At 41.9% G+C, this 22196-nt stretch overlaps 1 protein-coding gene across 3 annotated transcripts in view; it reads left to right on the top strand.

Annotated features, from left to right (window-relative positions):
- nbas (NBAS subunit of NRZ tethering complex) overlaps positions 1-22196 on the top strand; it is a 255796-nt gene that overhangs the window by 27579 nt on the left and 206021 nt on the right. For all 3 annotated transcript variants that reach the window (XM_060853540.1, XM_060853548.1, XM_060853560.1), the window contains 5 exons: positions 239-301; positions 10349-10477; positions 10849-10912; positions 11693-11886; positions 13699-13956. In XM_060853540.1, coding sequence (XP_060709523.1) covers positions 239-301; positions 10349-10477; positions 10849-10912; positions 11693-11886; positions 13699-13956 — 708 coding nt within the window. The remainder of the gene's footprint in view (positions 1-238; positions 302-10348; positions 10478-10848; positions 10913-11692; positions 11887-13698; positions 13957-22196) is intronic.

Genomic DNA, 22196 nt, shown 5'->3' with positions numbered 1-22196 from the left:
AAGTCTGAAATACCCAATCCTTTCTCTCTCAGGTATCTCAGAAGGTTCAGAAGATTTTGCCTCGGTCAGAATTAGTCGGTCCGGTTAGGGTTAAGCCTGTTTCATTTTTTAATTCTAATAGTATGTCACAGATCTCCTTCCACTCTTCAGTGGGCAGCTATGTCTGAAATAGCCGAGATAACATTATTTTATCATTTAACATTGAAACTATAACCTACAACCTCTGCTTTGTTTACAGTCACAAAGAGGTTTGTTAAAGTTGCTCAGTTTTCGAGGATTGTGGAGACAGGAACCAAAGCAGGTAAGACTGTGAAACAAAATCATCATCCTGAGTACAGTGTGTGTGACGTAAATCCTATTCCACTTGATTAATAATTTTAATCCTTCAGCTCACATTGGAAAAATAAACCCGAATTCAAAGTTTGTGAGAAGATTTGTAGCTTGGGTGCTCGTTGTTGTGGTTCTGTTCGCCGAGTTTTCAGACAACAACTCACCAGGACAAAGGACCCGATACCCAGCATGAGCAAAACCAATGTAGTGTACAAAATCCCATGCAAGTACTGCACAAAACACTACATAGGGCAAACAGGAAGACAGCTAACAATCCGCATCCACGAACACCAACTAGCCACGAAACGACACGACCAGCTATCCCTAGTAGCCACACACACAGATGACAAACAACATGAATTCGACTGGGACAACGCTACTATTATAGCGCAAGCCAAACAGAGAACAGCCAGGGAATTCCTAGAGGCATGGCACTCATCCACTGATTCTATCAACAAACACATCGACCTGGACCCAATATACCGGCCACTGCAGCGGACACCAACTCACAACAGGAAGTGGCAGAGACAAGCCACTATAAATGCCGAAGGAAACATGACAGAAGTGCTTCACAGGAGGCTCCCAAGCACTGAGGATGTCACCTAGAAAGGGGCCGAAACGTTTGCAACGAAAACTCCCAGCTCGGCGAACAGAACCACAATAAACCCTAATATTAAAGTTTTAATTGTCCTTTTGTCCTGGGGCTGCTGGTAAACAGTCTGGTCAGGTGATTAGAGGTAAGATCCCCATCTTGTACCTTTCCACCTAATCACATGGCTCAAATCTGCTTTTTGTACCTGTCTTGACATAGTGGAAAACACACACAATTTCTGGAATGAATGGGCAACTATCAGCAGCTTTGATTTATGGAGCATCTTTAATGGAGGAAAATGTTGAAAGATGCTTGACAGGAACATTGTCAAACTAAATTTGACACCATTAGGAATGCATTAGAACCAGAGAACCCAGCAGCTTGGTTTGAGAGTGTTTTGAGAAATATTTTAGTGGAATAAAGAGTGGGAAGATTGGTTGTTTTAGAAGTCTTCCAACAATAGTGAGAAACTTTATGATTTCAACTTCTGGCAATTATATTTTTTAGTGAGATAGAACTATAAACCTGGATCTACCCAATGGTGCAAAAAACCACACCTATTCCATGGACATTTACGTTTCTGAAATTGATTTTTGTTTTGTGTTGAATTACATATATCTAAAACGAGGTTGACATTTGCACTTGTAATGAAATGTCCTCCTATCTGCGCATTATCAATTGTGGTGTTCTATTCAATTTGGAAAAATGTAACCAGTTGTTTACAGTACCTCTCAGTATGAAGTGAGAAACAAGTTGCTATGTGTTACAAGCCCTATCTTCTTATGCAATCAAACTTTGCTTGGACACTTTTCATTAGTGTAAAGTAAATCAATAATGCACTAACATTAATAATCCAGAGTCCAACCATAGTAGATGGTGAACTTTTGATTCAATTAATTAATGGCTAATTTAAAAACAGCTAGTCCAATGGTGATTATGAAGTCATTATCGTCCTTACCAGGTCAAGCCTACCTGTGACTCCACATTCACAGCAATTTGATTCTTAAATGCCCTCTGAAATTACCAGGAAGGCACTTTACTGTATATAACAGCTCTACAAAGTCTAAGAGTAGGATACAACTAGATGGATCACTAATTTGGGCATCAGAAACGCAATAGCTGGGTTGATGTGGGGAGTCTTCAGCATTGGTTTTGGATGCCATGAAGTCTGAAGATATCAGGTCAAACAAAGCCTATTACCTCCATCACTAAGAGGACCCTGACTGACCGTGCTGCAAGAGTGGGTCTGAAATGACAAGAGGGAAAACCGTACCTGATCCCATCCTCACTAAGTTATTTATCATAGTTGCTTTTGCCCATGACAGTATTGAGGTGGTCATTCCCATCACACACATCTTGTCGGGATAAAGTCCCATGTTCACATTGAGGATACGCTCATCATGTTGAATGGCATTGACATCGTACTGAATGGATTTGAATTCTTAACAGATCTGTGTCTTAAGATTAGGCACTGTGGAGCATGAGCAACTGCATAAAAACTGCATTGAACCAAAATCTGTAGCCTCTTTCTCCAGGATGTCCCCCACTCCACCAATATCAAGTTTGGGACCAACACTGGTTCAATAAAGAGTGTAGTTGGGCATATCGAAAAATGAGGTGTCAACCTAATGATGTAATTTACAGGGCAACATACATGATAAACAGCAGAAACTGCTTGTGATAGATGTGCTAAGCAATCTCTCAACCAACAGATTTGATCTAAGGTCTGCAGTCATGCCACCTGCTGTCATGAGCAGTGGTTCACACTAAAGCAATAACAGGAGAAGGCAGTGCCCATAATATCTCCATCCTTAAACAAAGTGCATCTGTGCAAAAGACCAAAGCTGAAGCATTTGCATTCATTTTTTAACTAGAATTGCCAACTGAATTATCCAATTCATCCTCCTCCTGAAGTTCCTTGCATCCAAGATCCCAGTCTTCAGCCAGTTACCAACATTCTGCACACGGCAGTCAGCATGCTGACATGAATTGCAGCATGGACTACCAGTTCCGGAAGCCATTGCTTCACGCTGACCTTTGAGGTCCGTGCAGAAGGCAAAAAACATTGGACATGTGCTGCAGTGAAGTGATTTTAAAGAAACTGATAAAGTTCCTACAGCTGAAGGGATCAAAGGGTGTAAGGTGAAAGTGGAAACAGGGTACTGAGTTGGAAAATCAACCATGATCATATTGAACTGCTGAGCATGCTCAAAGGCTGAATGACCCGTTCTTGTTCCTGTTTTCTATGTAAATGATGGTAAGTGTTGTTGACAGTGCTGTCAAGCAGCCTTCCTACAGTCCGTCTGGGACTGTCTAAGCCACTCTGCTCCTGACCTCATTACAGCCATGGTCCAAGCATGAACAAAAGAGCTGAAATTTGGAGGTTGAAGTGACTGTCCTTGACATCAAGCTAGTATTTGAGAAGTCCCAGTTAAACTGGAGTCAGTGAAATCTGAGAGAAAGTTTTCCGCTGGTTGGAGTCATATATAATACAAAGAAAAATGGTTATGGTTGCTGGAAGTGAATCATCTAAATTCTAGGGCATCTCTGCAGGGGTACACAGGGCAGTGAGCTTCACCCAACCCTCTTCAGCTGCTTCATTAATGGCCTTGGCTCCATCATAAGGTCAGAAGTGAGAATGTTCACTGATTACATTAGGCTTAGCAGTATTTTCAGTTTCTCAGATGCTGAAACCGTCCATGTCCATCTGCAGCAAGATTTGTAGGACATTCTGATGGGAGTTATTAAGGACCAGGCTAGACACCTGTCAAAGCATTTCAAGAAAGTAACTTTGCCAGTTGATTTAAGCATATCTAACGCAGATTAGATTAGATTCCCTACAGTGTGGAAACAGGCCCTTCAGCCCAACCAGTCCACACTGACCCTCCGAAGAGTAACCCACCCAGACCCTCTGACTAATGCACCTAACACTATGGGCAATTTAGCATGGCCAATTCACCTGCCCTGCACATCTTTGCAACTGTGGGAGGAAACCAGAGCACCCGGAGGAAACCCACTCAGACACGGGGAGAATGTGCAAACTCCACACAGACGGTTGCCCAAGGCTGGAACTGAACCTGTGACCCTGGTGCTGTGAGGCAGCAGTGCTAACCACTGAGCCACCATGCTGCCCCTATTCCAGGAGTGATGCACATGGTCAAACCACTTAGTTTTAAACAAAATAGAATTTATTTACAAGATTACTAAATGAAGCACAAATAAAAGCAAACAGAATACCGAATAACTTATCTGAAAACCAAACAGATTATACCAACTTAATGATGCTGTTACCAACACTTGCAACAATCCCTATGAGCACTCCTTGGCACAATGTGTAAAATCCAACACAGGGTCTTACAGGAAAGAAGTCAGAGAGAGGGAGGATCAGCATGGACTTAGTTCCTTGGGTTCAGCAGCCTCGCAACTGCCTGACTGCTTTCACTGAATAGCCAGACTGCCAAAACCCAAATCAAACCAGAGAAAAGCTGAGCTGGGATAACTGGCCACTCCCCTTTCATTGTACAAGTGTGTTTTGTAAATTTGAAAGCCTTTGTCTGACGCAGTGTTTGTTAGCTATAATCAAATTGGCCCTAAAATCCTTCAAACTTAGACTTCTCGGAGTCTGTGACTTTTACAACCTCAGGAAAAAAAAGGCCAGGACATCATGACCTTGTAAAAGGAGCAGCATTACACAGGGTTGACAAATGAAACTGACATTTTTCTTTCCAAGCACAGAGCCTCTTAAAAAAGAGAAAATCTAACCAACTACCAGTGACCTTGAATGATCATTGCTGAATTCCCCACTTTCAACAACCCAGAAGTTGCTATTGAACAGAAATTAACATCGACTAGGCATATAAATACGAAGGTTACAAGAGCAGGGCAGAGCTTTGGAATCCCACAGTGAATAACCCTCCTCCAGAATCTCCAAAGACACTGCTGTATCAAGGGCTGAAGTTGGGACTGTGATGAAATACAACCCACTTGTCTGGATGAGTGCAGCGCCAATAACTGTTAGGGAAGTTGACACCGTCGAGGGCAAAAGTGCCGTAATGATCAGGACCTCAGCCACCACCTTGACCATTTACTCCTTCACTCTCACCACCGCTGCACTCAACGACAAGCAATGTACTATTACTTGGACGACGAGCCCCAACTCTCTCAGACCTCTTTGATAGCACCTTCTGAACTCTCAACCTGTATCATTTTGAAGGACAAGCCTATCATATGTATCAGGGTATTAACAGCTGTAATTTTCCTCCCAAGCCACGCACCATTCTGATATGCAACTAAATTGGTATTCCTTCACTCAAAGTCCTTGAGGTCCCTTTATAGCATTGTGAGCATATCCATTCAATGGTTCAAGAAGACAGGCCACCATCACCTTCTCAATGGCAAATAATAATGGGCAATAAATGCTAGCCTAGCTTGTGACTCTACTGTAAACATTTCCAAGTTTCAAAATGTCTGCACTGCACTATTTGTACTTTTACCATCTCTGTTTCAGCTGAAGCTTCATTTATTAAACCTTTTCTCTAAAGGTTTTGATCATCAAAATCAGTGATTTTCATTTAGACTTTGCATGCTTGAGTTTTAGTGTTGTTAAAACTCCTGAGATACTACTAATGTTTCTTGTTGTTCAGCCAGCTCCAGATCTATCGTCTTGAAATATTATGAAAATTTGATTTTGTTCACACCATGCAAGAGGCAAATACTTGCACTTTTCCTGACGTTAAATGCTTAGTAAAAGCCCAGGCTCAGCAGGCAGTGCACATTATGTTAATTAATGAACACATTGGATTGAACAGGTGTGATATCATGAGAGAGCCTCTTTCAATGTTTTTCTGATTTAAGACATTCATTTAATACTCGAGATAATCAATTCCAAAGAATGATCAGTTATTATGGTTGTTGACCAGCGTTAATATGCACTAAGTCAGTAAGCCTAGACAACAGATTTAAATGCAGCTTTGATTTATGATGACTTTCTATTAGAGGATTGAGAACATTGCCTGCGAATACTTGTGGTATTGAATAAGCAATTGGCATCTGCGTGTGCTGTTATCGAATGGGAAGAATTGTGTCAAGTATCATTAGTGAACACATGCCTTTTTTTTATGTTGCTTGTAACTGTGTGGTAGAATTCCTTAAAAAGAGTGAATCAGAAATGCAGGTGTGTTCTGAAATTTTTAACTTGAGTCCATTTGCTGGTAAATGTTGTCCACTCATAGCTAAGGAATAAGCCACCAAAAATAATGATATTAAAAAAGAAACTATGATCATTGAGGGCTTTTTAATACCAATTGCAGTATTACAGCACGGTGTTACTATTACTGTTAAAATAAGTTTGTAAGAAATTGCATTCTTACCCTGGTTTTACAGTTTGTGAAAAAGAAATTGTGAGGTACTTCAGGTGTGCATAATACAACTCCGAAATTAGGCAATTGCAGCACCTGCAGAATACTACTGCATCAATAACTTGTGGAGAAACTCGCTTTTGGAACAACCAAAAAACATGAAACTGCTGGGCATTCTTCAAAATATTTATCCAGTTCTTGTACCATGTAATAGTTTGAAACTGTCATGATGTTATTTGCTGCGAAACATAATTGTAAAAATACTAATGAAATGATTGCCTTCAGATTTTAATTGTTGAAGATTGTTTTAAATTTTGTTTAGGGAGGAAAAAGTGAGGTCTGCAGATGCTGGAGGTCAGAGCTGAAAATGTGTTGCTGGTTAAAGTGCAGCAGGTCAGGCAGCATCCAAGGAACAGGAAATTCGACGTTTCGGGCATAAGCTTATGCCCGAAACATCGAATTTCCTGTTCCTTAAATTTTGTTTATACAGCTGGGTGTTATGGTTATGTATAGTTATCTTCACATTTCTTCGCGTGACTTTTCAAGATATTGTGCAATTGCTTTTTCAGTTACACAAAACTCAAGTTGTATATTTATCTGTGGACAAGTGTTGCGCTGGAAAAGCAAAGCCGGTCAGGCAGCATCCAAGGAACAAGAGAGTCGAAGTTTCGGGCTGGCATTAACATTATTAATTAATGAACACTCCTCTTTCTCCTTGTCTATTTATCTATTTGTCTTGAAATTGAAAAAAAAAGGGTACCTTAATGTTTGCCTTTTAGAGTCTTAGTGATGTACAGCATGAAAACAGACCCTTCGGTCCAACCCGTCCCTGCCGACCAGATATCCCAACCCAATCTAGTCTCACTTGCCAGCACTCGGCCCATATCCGTCCAAACCCTTCCTATTCATATACCCATCCAAATGCCTCTTAAATGTACCAGCCTCCACCTCTTCCTCTGGCAGCTCATTCTATACACATACCACCCTCTGCGCGAAAAAGTTGTCCTGTAGGTCTCTTTTATGTCTTTCCCTTCTCACCCTGAACCTATGCCCTCTCGTTCTGGACTCCCTGACCTCAGGGAAAAGACTTTGTCTATTTATCTTATCCATGCCCCTCATGATTTTGTAAACCTCTATAAGGTCACCCTTCAGCCTCCGACGCTCCAGGGAAAATAGCCCGAGCCTGTTCAGTCTCTCCCTATAATTCAAATTCTCTAACTCTGGCAACATCCTCTTTCTATCAAACAAAATAATAACAATGCTATTTTAATCAAACATGCTTGCCTTTTCTTACGCCATTCTTTCTGAAGATCTCCAGTGTGATCATGGACAATGGATGTATTGTTTTGATGACTGCAATGTTCTTGTCATAGAATACGGTTTATACTTGAGTAATAGTCGATCCTGTGCCCTATTTTTGGCCAAAAAAATCTTGAATTTTCCATACATCTTGTGTAAAGGTCGACCTTTGTTCTTCACAGATAACAGATCACATTTGTGAGCCAAGGTAATATCCTGCACATAAATGTTAAGATGAGGAATGAATTTTTTTGTGCTATCATGTGATGTGATGGACAGTTCGGTGTGAAAGAGTCAGGTGACAACCAACATCGTGAAATACAGTCATATATCTAGTTGAGGTTTTGACATTCCATCATAACTTTGTCTAAAAATGTCCTAGAGGAAAAACCAAGTAGTATACAGAAGCATTTATACTGAAAATTACTGAAATTGCAGGGAAGACCGATAACTGTGTAACAGCAAGAGAGTTTTGTGTTTCAGAGAAACTGGAGAATGATATTGAACCAACTTCAGACAAAACTAAAATGAAAGTGTCAAAATTAGAGTGGTGCTGGAAAAGCACAGCCGGCCAGTCAGCATCCGAGGAGCAGGAGAATCGATGTTTCGGGCTCCTCAGATGCTGCCTGACCTGATTTGCTTTACCAACACCACCCTAATCTTGACACTGATCTGCAGCATCTTCAGTCCTCACTTTTGCCTCAAACAACATGTGCCATCAGAGTAAACCTACCAAGTGGTCACAGTTGGAGGAAAAACGCTGAATGGCTACAGGTAGACAATCCTTTATTCCCAACCCTCAGGACCAGCTGTATTTCAGATTTTGGAATTGTTTAGATAAAGGATTAAATGACATTCAGAGTAAAAATAAAAATAAATGACCAAACAGCAGACACGCCTATGATTACTACAAGCACCAAGCAATTGATGCCTGCCAGTGCTGGATTTACTCCTCTGTCACACCTGAGTGACGTGGGTCAAGTGGTGTGGAGTTGAGTTAATTGTTTGCATACCAAACAACATGGTTATTGAGAAAAAGGATTCAGGGAAAAACTTCGGATTTTGGATAAAGGAATGTCTACCTGTACTTGAAAATTGTCAAAAAGGAAGGTGTGTTAGTTGTGAAGCCATCCGAATCCATGCACGAAACAAATGAAAGGAGAATGGAATTTCGGATTTTAAGGCAAGTGCTTCTTGAGAAGGCATGGCTTAATACTTCGGTAGAGAACTAAGATTGCATAAAAGCAGCCTGCTGAACTAGAAGCTAAGATAGTACAGTTTCACTTGTTTGGAATCAGAAATCGGCAGAAGGAAGGCTACAAGTTATAATGCATTGGAAACATGGACGAAACGCCTGTTTCACTTGACGTGCCGGAGAATTGAACTACAAAGCAAATAAGAGAGAAAACATTATTGGTGAGTTCCACTGGCTATGAGGAAAGTAGGTTTACCTCAGTTCTTTCTTCTATGGCTGATGGCAGTATTGTTATAGAAAAGGATCAGATCAGTTAAAACTGATGGCTGTTTTTAAGAGAAAAAAGTTTGCCAAAGGAGAAATTTCCAAAAAGAATTGTCATCCATATGCATCCACGTGGGTGTAAAAAATGGATAAAGGAAGTTTGGGATTTATAACCTGGTGGGTTATGCAAGGAAAAGATTGTACTCGTCTGGGACCAGTTTAGATCACATCTCATGAAGAATGTTGTTGGTAACATTCAATCACGTAACAGTGACGTATCTGTAAATCCTGGCAGATTTACAAACAATAGATGTTAGTATCAATAAGCCATTTAAGGACATGATGAGAAGGAAGTGGAATAACTGGATGCATGATGGAGAAAAAATATACACGAAAGGAGGCAGTATGAGGGCTCCATCACTGTCACTGATGTGTAAATGGATCATTGATTAATGGAAGGAAATAAAAGCTGACACTGTTTCCCAATCATTCAAAGTAGTATCTATGTAATAGTTGATGCCATAAATTTAACCTGAAAAAGTGACTTTAAAAATTTGACTATTACTCAAGTATATAAGGTGGTTTGGAAACAGGTCATTCGGCCCATCGAGTCCACACATCTCACCAAAGAATATACGACCCAAATCCACCCCCCCCTTACCATATCCCTGTAACCCTGCATTCCCCATGGCTAATCCACTTCACCTGCACACTACAGAGCAATTTAGCATGGGCAATCCACCTAACCTGCACATCTCTGGACTGTGGAAGGAAACTGGAGCACCCAGAGGAAACCCAAGCAAACACTGAGATATTGTGCAAACTCCACACAGGCTGTCACTTGAGGGTGGAATCGAACCCAGTCCCCTGGTGCTGTGAGGCAGCACTGCTAACCACTGAGCCACCATGCTATCCATGTGCATAGCCTGATTTGTATTTTTCTAAGCAAATTTTAATCAGTGTTGCACTGATATAAAGGAAGATGTATGGATCCTGTGAGCTGTAATTTTCATTTTTGACTGGGAAAATAAAATTAATTTATTGAAGCTATTAACACTGACATATTAAAAGAAATTTATTCAGAATCTGAGCATTGTTGAAAATTTTTTCCTTGTCAGATATTGTATGGCAGCATTTTTAACCAGTCTGGGGAAGGGACATTCAACTCAAAATGTTAAGCCAGATTTCTCTCCTCAGACGCTGCCAGACCTGCTGAGCTTTTTCAACTATTTCTGTTCTGGTTTCTGATTTACAATGTCTGCGGTTCTTCGGGTTGTTATTTTTTAACAATTGTTGTGTTTACTTTTTCAGGATGGGGTTTTCAAAATGAGTTTGTCCCCTGATGGGACGATCCTGGCTGTCATCCATTTATCTGGCCAGCTGACTTTATGGGAGCTTCCCTCCTTGAGGCACCAGAAAGAATGGAAACAAGAAATGCAGGTAGAATTTGCAAGTTCTGTTTAATACAGAGAAAGCATAGTGTGATACAGTAAGTATGGATCTCTATTGAGAAGGTTATGTTTGATCAACCTGATGCAGTTCGTAAAAGTGCAGGGTCAAGAGTAGACAAACTTTTTGGATTTTCCAAAGGCCGTCCAAGTACTGCTTTGTCGATTCATGATTAATATTAGAACGTTTGGATTCAGGGAGCATGCAGTAGAATGTGTAGCAAACTAGTTGGTGAAGAGAAGTGTAAGGGCTCAAGGAATTTACTGAGATTGGCATAGGTGGGAAGTGGTGCTTCATTCTCAGTTTCAGCGTGATGGCTATTACATAGTTGTGGAATACAGCTGTGCTTGTTTTTTTTCCAGGTTGGATATGATGCCATTAACCCGGAGTGGACAAAATTTATGGAGAAAAGGAAGAAAATAAAAGGTATCCAATTCCTGAATAAAGGAGTGAGTTCTTTCAGATTTTTAATAGAGATTTATTTCTATTTTGTTTTTCAAAGTCCTGCTGTAGGAAATAACTTTTAATTAGATAGTTCATCCTTTTTCCCTTTCTTGTATTGTTGTGCAGTATGTTACGAACAGACTCCATTTATACAAAATAAAGCCCTCGCTCTCATGGTTTTTTTTAAACTGCGTGTAATTTGAAAATAAATCTGACAGCAAGATGTTACAAAACATTTTTCTATGACTCTATGGTCATCATTGGCAAGGCCAGTAGTCTTCAGTCAATTGAACATGTGCTCCAAGAGCATTAGCCTGTGTCTCTGGATTACTGGCCCAGTGATATGAACACAACATCACCATCTTTGTAAGTTGATAGAGACTCCAATAAACAATGTCTTTGGATCCATGTATTGATAAAATTAAAAGCAGATACAGAAAATCTGCAATGAAAAGAACATTTCTTGATAGATACTACCTCACCTGCTAAGTGTTTTCATTTTTAAAGTCCTTTTGCTCTTACAGGTAGTTAAATATATCTTTAATCGTGTCTGACCATTCTATGTTGTTGGTTTCCTGATGAAGGGCTTATGCTCGAAACGTCGAATTCCCTATTCCTGAGATGCTGCCTAACCTGCTGTGATTTGACCAGCAACACATTTTCAGCTGTGATCTCCAGCATCTGCAGACCTCATTTTTTACATTCTATGTTGTTGCTTTGAATGATCTTGACACACAATTTATATTTTCCCCTGCCCTTTAGATCGATCATCATTCTACCCCCTCTGTGACATAAACTGGTGGTCTGACAGTGCAGTTATTCTGGCTCGCTGTTCTGGTGCTTTAACTGTATCATCTGTGAGGACGTTGAAAAACTTGCTTGGACAGTCTTGTGAATGGTTTGAACCTTCTCCTCAAGTCGGTGCTGCTCATAATGGAAGCTTTATGTGTTTAGAGGTACTGAATGTAAAATGTATTTTACTAGATTGAAACTTTAAAAAAAGCCTATTCCTATTGAAACTTGTTTAAAAGTTATCTTTTGTTTTGTTTTGCTGTTGTCACTTCGACTTTTTGATCAATTATTTAACGTGTTTGTGACTTAGTTTATTTTCAACCAATCTAATTTTTTTCTCCCCATCTTGCTCAAGTCCTAATTATAGTGCAGCAGAAAAAAAACTAGTATCCTGGACTCAAAAATAATAGCATACTCTGAACACAGAGTCTTTCTTCATTTCTGCAGCTTCCAATTTCAGAGATGGAAAGGATTAGAGAAGCCTATTTCAAGAAGATTAAACATGTCAAAGATGGGAAAGGTTCATTGATCTTAAGCATCTAATACACTTACCTCGGCTGGGAAAGCTTCATATTGCATGTTGACTTTCCAACTTGCCCCAGAACTGTAAATCCCTTGGTCTCTTCATTTTTTCATTTATTTGATTGAGATTTCTTCATTACATATCTCTGCTGATCATGCTTCATTCTTATATACAGTGCCTTTGCATTTGATAATATTAGAATCCAACCTTTTCTAGACTTAGTGATCTAACTGATATGTTGTTCACCAACACGCTTATGAACCATAACCCAATTTACAAACCCTTTGACAGATTAATGCTGTTTTTGTTTAATGTCTTAAAGTATGAATGCATGTTGGTCTTCTGACTATGGTCAGTTCAGCAATGATATTCCGCCAGAGTGATATCTTGGGTGCCATTTCTGGACCACATTCAACTCTCCCACTAAACATTTCTACTGATCTTTTTGAATATTTAACAACCTTCTTAAAATTGATGTGTTTGACCAAAGCTTTTATTAACTGCCCACTTTGATAATCAGATAATAAGAAATAGAAACAGGATTATTGGCCATTGAGCACATCAGCTCCACCATTCAGTAATCCATTTGATAAATGTGGCAAATTTGACTAAGCTATAGTCTGTCCTTTTATCCAAGTCATTTTTAATATAGTTTATAAAGCGCTGAGGCTCCAACAGTGACCCCAGTTATAGTTTACTAAGCTGGAAATTATCCATTTATTCTAACTGTCTTTCCTATCAGTTAACCAATCTATCCATGCTTGGATACTATCTGGACTTGTTGGCTTTCATGTAGCACCTTATTAAATGCTCTTTTTGGAAATTGCAATGCACTTCATCTGAGTTTCACTTAATCCACCCTGCTTGCTTCATCCTGAAAGAACTCTAATAAATTTATTAAACACGGTTTCCCTGTCACAAAATCATGTTGACTCTCTTTAATTATGTTTTACATGTCCTACTATTTCCTTGATAATGGAGGATTTCCCAATGACATGCTTTATTATCCAGTCTGTAGGTTCTTTTGTCTCCCTACTTTCTTGAATGGTGTTGTTAGATTCATGTTACAACCACAATCTTGCCAGAGTTTACAGAATTTTGGAAGGTTTGCATGAATTAGCCATTGTTTTATCCTTCATCTTTGCTTAGCCTTCACTAGAGGAACAAAAGATGAAGCTGGCAGGTGTAAATTGGCAACAATCACAGTTAATACTTTATTTATAATGAATAATGTGTCATCTTTTTCGAATTCTCTGAGATACATTTCCAAAAAAAAACATGATGCTCCTTCACAAAACAATGCAGCCCAACTTAATTGCTACATCTCAAAATCCATTCTCACCTCCACTCGAGTTAACTGTGATTAATGCCGGTTCAACTAATTGCCTTCTCAAAATGTGGTTACTGGAACCTGTCAGAGTAATACGCTATTTTTCTTTAACATTCTTCTTAGTGTGAAGTGAAAGTAGCTTACAAGAGGCATCGTTTGGAAACTAATACATTAGAAGATGATGAAGGCGATGAAGAATCTGACTCAGATGATGAGTCCTCTGCTAGAGCTCGATATTTTAGTTATGTGAAGCAGGGCTTGTATTATTTGACAGAAATGGAGCGATTTGCTCCCCCTCGAAAGCGACCACGAACAATCAGTAAAACTTACAGGCTAGTAAGTTTGAGGTCTACAACTCCAGAGGAGCTGTATCAAAGGAAGGTCAGTATATGTTTTGATCTGATACTTTTCACAAACAAAGCATTGATAAGAATTAACCAGAGAACATCCTTTTGCGTTATGAACCAGATGGTACTGTTACACAATCAACAAAACCTTGGAAGTTGTGGTGAACCCAAGGCTTGAAAGAAGCCCTCGTTGCTGTAATTTGTTTGCTGAATAGAACAATTTGCTCATTTACATCCCTTGAATTTGGATGCAGCATATAATTTAATTGCACAGAAGTCCTTATGAATAGTGCATTTCGGAAATGCAAGTGCGCGGCACGGTGGCACAGTGGTTAGCACTGTTGCCTCACAGCGCCTGAGACCCGGGTTCAATTCCCGACTCGGGCGACAGACTGTGTGGAGTTTGCACGTTCTCCCTGTGTCTGCGTGGGTTTCCTCCGGGTGCTCCGGTTTCCTCCCACAGTCCAAAGATATGCGGGTCAGGTGAATTGGCCATGCTAAATTGCCCGTAGTATTAGGTCGTAGTGTTAGGTAAGGGGTAAATATAGGGGTATGGGTGGGTTGCGCTTCAGCGGGTCGGTGTGGACTTGTTGGGCCGAAGGGCCTGTTTCCACACTGTAAGTAATCTAATCTAATCTAAAAACTTTGTGAATTATTGGTTCCCATCTGAATCAGTGCTAAAGTCAGAGTTTGGTTCCTTCCGATATTTTTGCCTGGAGAAAGACAATGTACCAGTTGAAACACTGTATGTGTAACACTGTGCATTCCTAGCTGAAATAACCTACAAAATAATGTTCACTGTTAACTATGGACAAAATGCAGTACAATAAATACTCTGCACATTACTGTAATTTTACTCACTTACCTGCAATTTTGAATTAATTAGGCTCCATCTAATGGCAGAAGTCATGCAGGCAATTGCAGCATTCCAGCACCAATCAACCTCTTCCACAAAATGGAGCCCTTCAGTATAAGTTTTGAATCATATTTAGAAAGGAAACTGCTTCAATGAAAAAGAGGTTGCCCTTAATTTAAGGGCAGATGGTGTCAAGGCTGGAGGAGGGAGCAGGGGGAAGCAAACAAAGGTGTGATTGGGGCAAGGGCAAAGGGTAGCAAAGTCTGGGGGAGAAATCAGTACAAGGGAGGGCAACTTTGGGAGGCAATGTCAGAGGAGAGCAAATCTGGGATGTGGGAGTGGGAGGAGGAAAACTGGCACAAAGGTCAGATGAGAGGAAATGACTTTGTTTTGTGGCCAGTGTTTTATGGGTTCAATGTTGAAACAAAATTACATTGAGTGATGGGCACAACTTAAAGCGAAGTCTTAGTGTAAACCTACATGTACTTCCAGTAAAGTTTTTGTCGTTGCATTTTTCCCTTTCTGAATTTCTGAATGTCCACACTTAAATCCCTCCATTCCTGTTCAACAGAGGACCTCATTTATCTTAACATATTTCATAAGAGTCATAGAGATGTACAGCACAGAAACAGACCCTTCGGTCCAACCCGTCCATGCCGACCAAATATCCCAACCCAATCTAGTCCCACCTACCAGCACCTGGTCCATATCCTTCCAAACCCTTCCTATTCATATACCCATCCAAATGCCTCTTAAATGTTGCAATTGTACCAGCCTCCACCATTTCCTGTGGCAGCTCATTTCATACACGTACCACCCTCTGTGTGAAAAAGTTGCCCCTTAGGTCTCTTTTATATTTTTCCGCTCTCACCATAAACCTATGCCCTTTCGTTCTAGGCTCCCCGACCCCAGGGAAAAGACTTTGTCGATTTATCCTATCCATGTGCCTCAAAATTTTGTAAACTTCTGTAAGGTCACCCCTCAGCCTCCGACGCTCCGGGGAAAACATCCCCAGCCTGTTCAACCTCTCTCTATAGCTCAAATCCTCCAACCCTGGCAACATCCTTGTAAATCTTTTCTGAACCCTTCCAAGTTTCACAACATCTTTCTGATAGGAAGGAGACCAGAATTGCACACAACCTTCCAATAGTGGCCTAACCAATGTCCTGTACAGCCACAACATGACCTCCCAACTCTTGTACTCAATACTCTGACCAATAAAGGAAAGCATACCAAACACTTTCTCTACTATCCTATCTACCTATTTTGCATAAATAAATTAGACATTTTATTAACTAAAATATTATCATCCAAACTTATTATAAGCAAAGAATGGCATAATATAACTTAAAATCGGCAATTATTATCGCATGTGTCTTTGGAATAAAGTTCAATAGAAGTAAAGTTTCATGGATTTTACAGTTGTCACATTTAAACAAGCTTAGCAGTTAACTATTTTTGGTTAACTATTTTATTATAGCATCTGATTTGTCTAGAATTAGCATCAACTTGGATAATAACAAATTCACTGTCTCACCTCAGAACGATTACCTTTCACCTCCTTGCTTATCAAGAATCGATCTACATCTGTCTTAAAAATATTCAAAAACTCTGCTTCCAATGCTTAATGACAAAACATTTCTCCTCATCTCTATCCTAAACCTTTGACTTTGAAACAGTAAACCCTAGTTCAAGATCCTCCCAGTAGAGGCTGGAATTGAACCTGGGTTCCTGACACTGTATGGCAGTAGTGCTAACCGCTGAACCACCACGCTCCCCCCAATTTTCTACACTATGATGTGGTGCCTTATCAGATAATTTTTGTTTAGAAATCTAGATGCAGTATTAGCAAGTTTTGAGAAGATTTATAGCTCAGATTGAGATTCTGGATGTAGGTTTGCTCACTGAGCCAAAAGTTTCATTTTCAAGAAAATAAACCTTCTTGCTCAGTGAGCAAACCTACATCCAGATGCAGTGTATCCACTGGCTCCCCTTTTGGACAGCACGGTGGCACAGTGGTTAGCACTGCTGCCTCACAGCGCCAGAGACCCGGGTTCAATTCCCGACTCAGGCGACTGACTGTGTGGAGTTTGCACGTTCTCCCCGTGTCTGCGTGGGTTTCCTCCGGTTTCCTCCCACAGTCCAAACCTGTGCGGGTCAGGTGAATTGGCCATGCTAAATTGCCCGTAGTGTTAGGTAAGGGGTAAATGTAGGGGTATGGGTGGGTTGCGCTTCAGCGGGTCGGTGTGGACTTGTTGGGCCGAAGGGCCTGTTTCCACACTGTAAGTAATATCTAATCTATCCATAACATATGTTACTTCTCAAAGAACTCCAATAAATTGACCAATGATCAAACTGTTGTTTATGTTTTGTGACCTTGAGCTTTTCTAAATGGCATGCCAAGTTGTCTTAACTAGTAGTTTCTTCATTTTCTCTGTGATGTGTTGAATTTGGTTGATTGTTTCAGAATCACTTTGATTTATGTTACTACACTCCACTTAATTACAGTCCTTTGGAGACAACTGCACACCAAAGGCTAACTGGATTGATTGGTATTTGTAATGAACTAATTGGTAAAAGTAGGGAGGATCTGTCATTTTAATACATGTTCATTGATTTCTCCTCATCTGAAGTGTAGCGAAATCGACGTTTCGGGCAAAAGCCCTTCATCAGGAATAAAGACAGTGAGCCTGAAGCATGGAGAGATAACCTAGAGGAGGGTGGGGGTGGGGAGAAAGTAGCATAGAGTACAATGGGTGAGTGGGGGAGGGGATGAAGGTGATAGGTCAGGGAGGAGAGGGTGGAGTGGATAGGTGGAAAAGGAGATAGGCAGGTAGGACAAGTCCGGACAAGTCATGGGGACAGTGCTGAGCTGGAAGTTTGGAACTAGGGTGAGGTGGGGGAAGGGGAAATGAGGAAACTGTTGAAGTCCACATTGATGCCCTGGGGTTGAAGTGTTCTATGGCGGAAGATGAGGCGTTCTTCCTCCAGGCATCTGGTGGTGAGGGAGCGGCGGTGAAGGAAGCCCAGGACCTCCATGTCCTCGGCAGAGTGGGAGGGGGAATTGAAATGTTGAGCCACGGGGCGGTGTGGTTGATTGGAGCAGGTGTCCCGGAGATGTTCCCTAAAACGGTCTGCTAGGAGGCGTCCAGTCTCCCCAATGTAGATGAGACCGCATCGGGAGCAACGGATACAATAAATGATATTAGTGAATGTGCAGGTAAAACTTTGATGGATGTGGAAGGCTCTTTAGGGCCTTGGATAGAGGTGGGCACAGGTTTTACAGTTCCTGCGGTGGCAGGGAAAGCTGCCAGGATGGGAGGGTGGGTTGTAGGGGGGCGTGGACCTGACCAGGTAGTCACGGAGGGAACGGTCTTTGAGGAAGGTGGAAAGAGGTGGGGAGGGAAAAATATCCCTGGTGGTGGGGTCTTTTTGGAGGTGGCGGAAATGTCAGCAGGTGATTTGGTTTGTGCGAAGGTTTGTAGGGTGGAAGATGAGCACCAGGGGTGTTCCGTCCTTGTTACGGTTGGAGGGGTGGGGTCTGAGGGCGGAGGTGAGGGATGTGGACGAGATGCGTTGGAGGGCATCTTTAACCACGTGGGAAGGGAAATGGCGGTGTGATCTATGGTGGAACTGGTCCTCCTGGGTAAAAAATGAGGTCTGCAGATGCTGGAGATCACAGTTGAAAATGTGTTGCTGGTTAAAGCACAGCAGGTTAGGCAGCATCCAAAGAATAGGAAATTCGACGTTTCGGGCATAAGCCCTTCATCATTCCTGATGAAGGGCTTATGCCCGAATCGTCGAATTTCCTATTCCTTGGATGCTGCCTAACCTGCTGTGCTTTAACAAGCAACACATTTTCAACTGGTCCTCCTGGGAGCAGATATGGCAGAGGCGGAGGAATTGGGAATACGGGATGGCATTTTTGCAAGAGGTAGGGTGGGAAGACGTGTAATCCAGGTAGCTGTGGGAGTCGGTGGGTTTGTTAAAAAATGTCAGTGTCAAGTCGGTCGTCATTAATGGAGATGGAGAGGTCCAGGAAGGGGAGGGAGGTGTCAGAGATGGTCCAGGTAAATTTAAGGTCATGGTGAAATGTGTTGGTGAAGTTGATGAATTGCTCAACCTCCTCGCGGGAGCACGAGGTGGCGCCAATGCAGTCATCAATGTAGCGGAGGAAGAGGTGGGGAGTGGTGCCGGTGTAATTATGGAAGATCAACTGTTCTACGTAGCCAACAAAGAGACAGGCATAGCTGGGGCCCATACATGTACCCATGGCTACTCCTTTGGTCTGGAGGAAGTGGGAGGATTCAAAGGAGAAATTAAGGGTGAGGACCAGTTCGGCCAAATGAATGAGTGTGTTGGTGGAAGGGTACTGTTGGGGACGTCTGGAGAGGAAAAAACGGAGGGCTTGGAGGCCCTGGTCATGGTGGATGGAGGTGTAGAGGGATTGGATATCCATGGTGAAGATGAGGCGTTGGGGGCCGGGGAAACGGAAGTCTTGGAGGAGGTGGAGGGCGTGGGTGGTGTCTCGAACGTATATGGGGAGTTCCTGGAGTAGGGGGGGGAATAGGACAGTGCCGAGGTGATTAGAGATGAGTTCAGTGGGGCAGGAGCATGCTGAGACAATGGGTCGGCCAGGGTGGTCAGGCTTGTGGATCTTGGGAAGGAGGTAGAACCGGGCAGTGCGGGGTTCCCGGACTATGAGTTTGGAAGCTGTGGGTGGGTGATCTCCTGAGGTGATGAGGTTCTGTATGGTCTGGGAAATGATTGTTTGTTTGGTGATGGGGGGTGGGATTATGGTCAAGGGGGCAGTAGGAAGAGGTGTCCTCGAGTTGTCGTTTGGCTTCAGCGGTGTAGAGGTCAGTGCACCAGACTACCACTGCGCCCCCTTTATCCGCTGGCTTGTTGGTGAGGTTGGGATTGGAGCAGAGGGATTGGAGGGCTGCGCGTCGAGGGTGAGAGGTTGGAGTGGGGGAGGGGGGTAGACAGGTTGAGGCGGTTAATGTCCCGGCGGCAGTGGAAATGAAGAGGTCGAGGGCAGGTAATAGGCCAGCGTCCAGGTGGATGCAGTGTGTTGGAGGTGGGCGAAGGGGTCCTCGGAAGGTGGGCGGGAATCCGACGCTTCAGGCTCACTGTCTTTATTCCTGATGAAGGGCTTTTGCCCGAAATGTCGATTTCGCTGCACTTTGGATGCTGCCTGAACTGTTGTGCTCTTTCAGCACCACTAATCCAGAATCTGGTTTCCAGCATCTGCAGTCATTGTTTTTATCTCCTCATCTGAAGCCTACTCTCAGTGATTTGTAAAAATTTCATAACTTTCATAAGTAATTTAATTTATGTGCATGCATATATATGTATGTTTCTATTTGTATAAATAAATGTTATGCATAAGTTTTTGAGAGGGGTAAATGGTGATAAACTTGTTTATTTTCATGTTCCTGAGAAAATTAAAATTTGAGGAAACTAGACAATTTGTGGACATAGAACAGTACCCAGTTAGGAATGAGTTTCTGTGTAATCTTCTAAAGTAAAATTTAATCACTTTGTCAAGGCTATATAAGTTTGACTCCATGGATTTCCTCATCTTCCATTCCCCAAGATACCTGATTTATTTGCTTGACAGGTACAAAATGAAATTAATGCTCTATTTCCCTCGGTATTTCTTTAAAATGTTGTGGACTAGATTTTGCCATGGGCAGACAGGCAGTTATTCCTGTATAGATGCGAGTTGTACGTGGAGACCTTATGATAACCATCATCTTAGTAAACTCTGAAAGAATCATCTGGAATTTAAAATTGTCTCCACGAAAATTCCACCATGTCTTTTATCAACTTTTAAATAGGATACTTGGGAAGTTCTGAGGAAATTCAATAAAATGGTCTCTCAGAAAATGTACACTTCCACAAGAACACTCAATTATACCTCTTAGATCCACTGATCCTGACCTAATCTCTCCCAGCCCCAAACTCCTTATTGCCACTGGAACCAATCTGATTTCCTTTCCCATCCACACCATTGAATGCAACTCATCTCACCCTCCCCTGCCAGACCTGATTTCTCTCACCCACCCAACCTACCTAAGCGTAGCATTGCTAACCTTGCTAACTTGCCTCCTATACGGCGACAAACCGACCCATCTGATATTCTACCCATCTGGTACCCTACATCCTCAGCAGCTGGCACTCTACTTATCTGGCAACTTTGCCAATACTCACCTGATGCCCTAGCCTTGGCTTCCTGCTCCCAAGCTGGAACCCTTCCCAGCTGGCATCAGATCCTCTTACCCATATGATACCCAACATCATAATTATCTTATCTATGTATCATTTAACACCTATCAGAGTGGCTGTCAGGACTGATGAATGTCAGAATATACCACTTGACTGCTATTAAGAAGGGGTGTGGTTTGTCTTCCATTAACTGTTCAGTGCTATGGAAGAACTGTCAGAATGGAAGTATGACTTTGCACTTTTGAGAGAGCCCTGAGCATAGTATCCGCTCAGAAATGTGAATTACCTTCTTGCAGTAGTAAAGAACGGCTGGATTGCCATTCCTTAGAAGATCCAACCCTAAGTTTTTTATGCTGTAATTCGCCATTTTGTCTGACCGTTATTTTTGTTTCTTTCTCATTATATTTGAATTGAATTGAATTTATTGTCACATGTACTGGGGCACAGTGAAAAGCTTTGTCTTGCGAGCGATAGGCAGATTACATAGTTAACTAGCATAGGTAAGTAAATAATAGGTAAACAGTGGCAAAAACAAAAACACCGTTACAGGCGAATGTTAAGAGTTTGAGTCCGTTCAGTGTTTTCACAACAGTTGGGTAGAAACTGTTTTGAAATCAGCTGGTGCGTGTGTTCAAGCTTCTGTACCTTCTCCCCAATGGTAGCGGTTGGAGAAAAACATTGCCAGGATCTTTGAGAATGCTGGTGGCCATTCCTTGACAGCCGGCCTGCTCGATGGATTCTGTAGATGGGAGGTTGGCCTTTGTGATTGTCCAGGCTGAGTTCACCACTCTCTGTAACCGTCTCCGATCTTGAGTGGTACAGTTGCCATAGCACGTAGAGATACATCCAGACAGAATGCTCTCAATTGCGCATGTATAAAAGGTGGCCAAGGATATTGGCTGTTTTGCCAAATTTCCTCAGCTGCCTGAGGAAGAAGAGACTGTGGGCTTTTGTATCCAGTGTTTCCACGTGAAGAGTCCAAGAAAGCTTGTTGTGAATGACCACTCCCAGGAGCTTGACATTCTCCACTCGTTCCACCTCTGTGCTGTTAATGTGTAGTGGGGCATGAGTAACATCCCGCCAGAAGTCAGTAATGAGTTCCTTAGTTTTGCCGGCATTATGAGCTAGGTTGTTCTCAGTGCAACATTTTTCAATGACTTCCACCTCCTCTCTGCAGTCTGTTTCAT

The sequence above is a fragment of the Hemiscyllium ocellatum genome, chromosome 3, assembly GCF_020745735.1.
Source record: "Hemiscyllium ocellatum isolate sHemOce1 chromosome 3, sHemOce1.pat.X.cur, whole genome shotgun sequence".
Classification (NCBI taxonomy): domain Eukaryota; kingdom Metazoa; phylum Chordata; class Chondrichthyes; order Orectolobiformes; family Hemiscylliidae; genus Hemiscyllium; species Hemiscyllium ocellatum.
The sequence above is the reverse complement of the archived record's forward strand: the minus strand, read 5'-3'. Positions and strand labels throughout refer to the sequence as shown.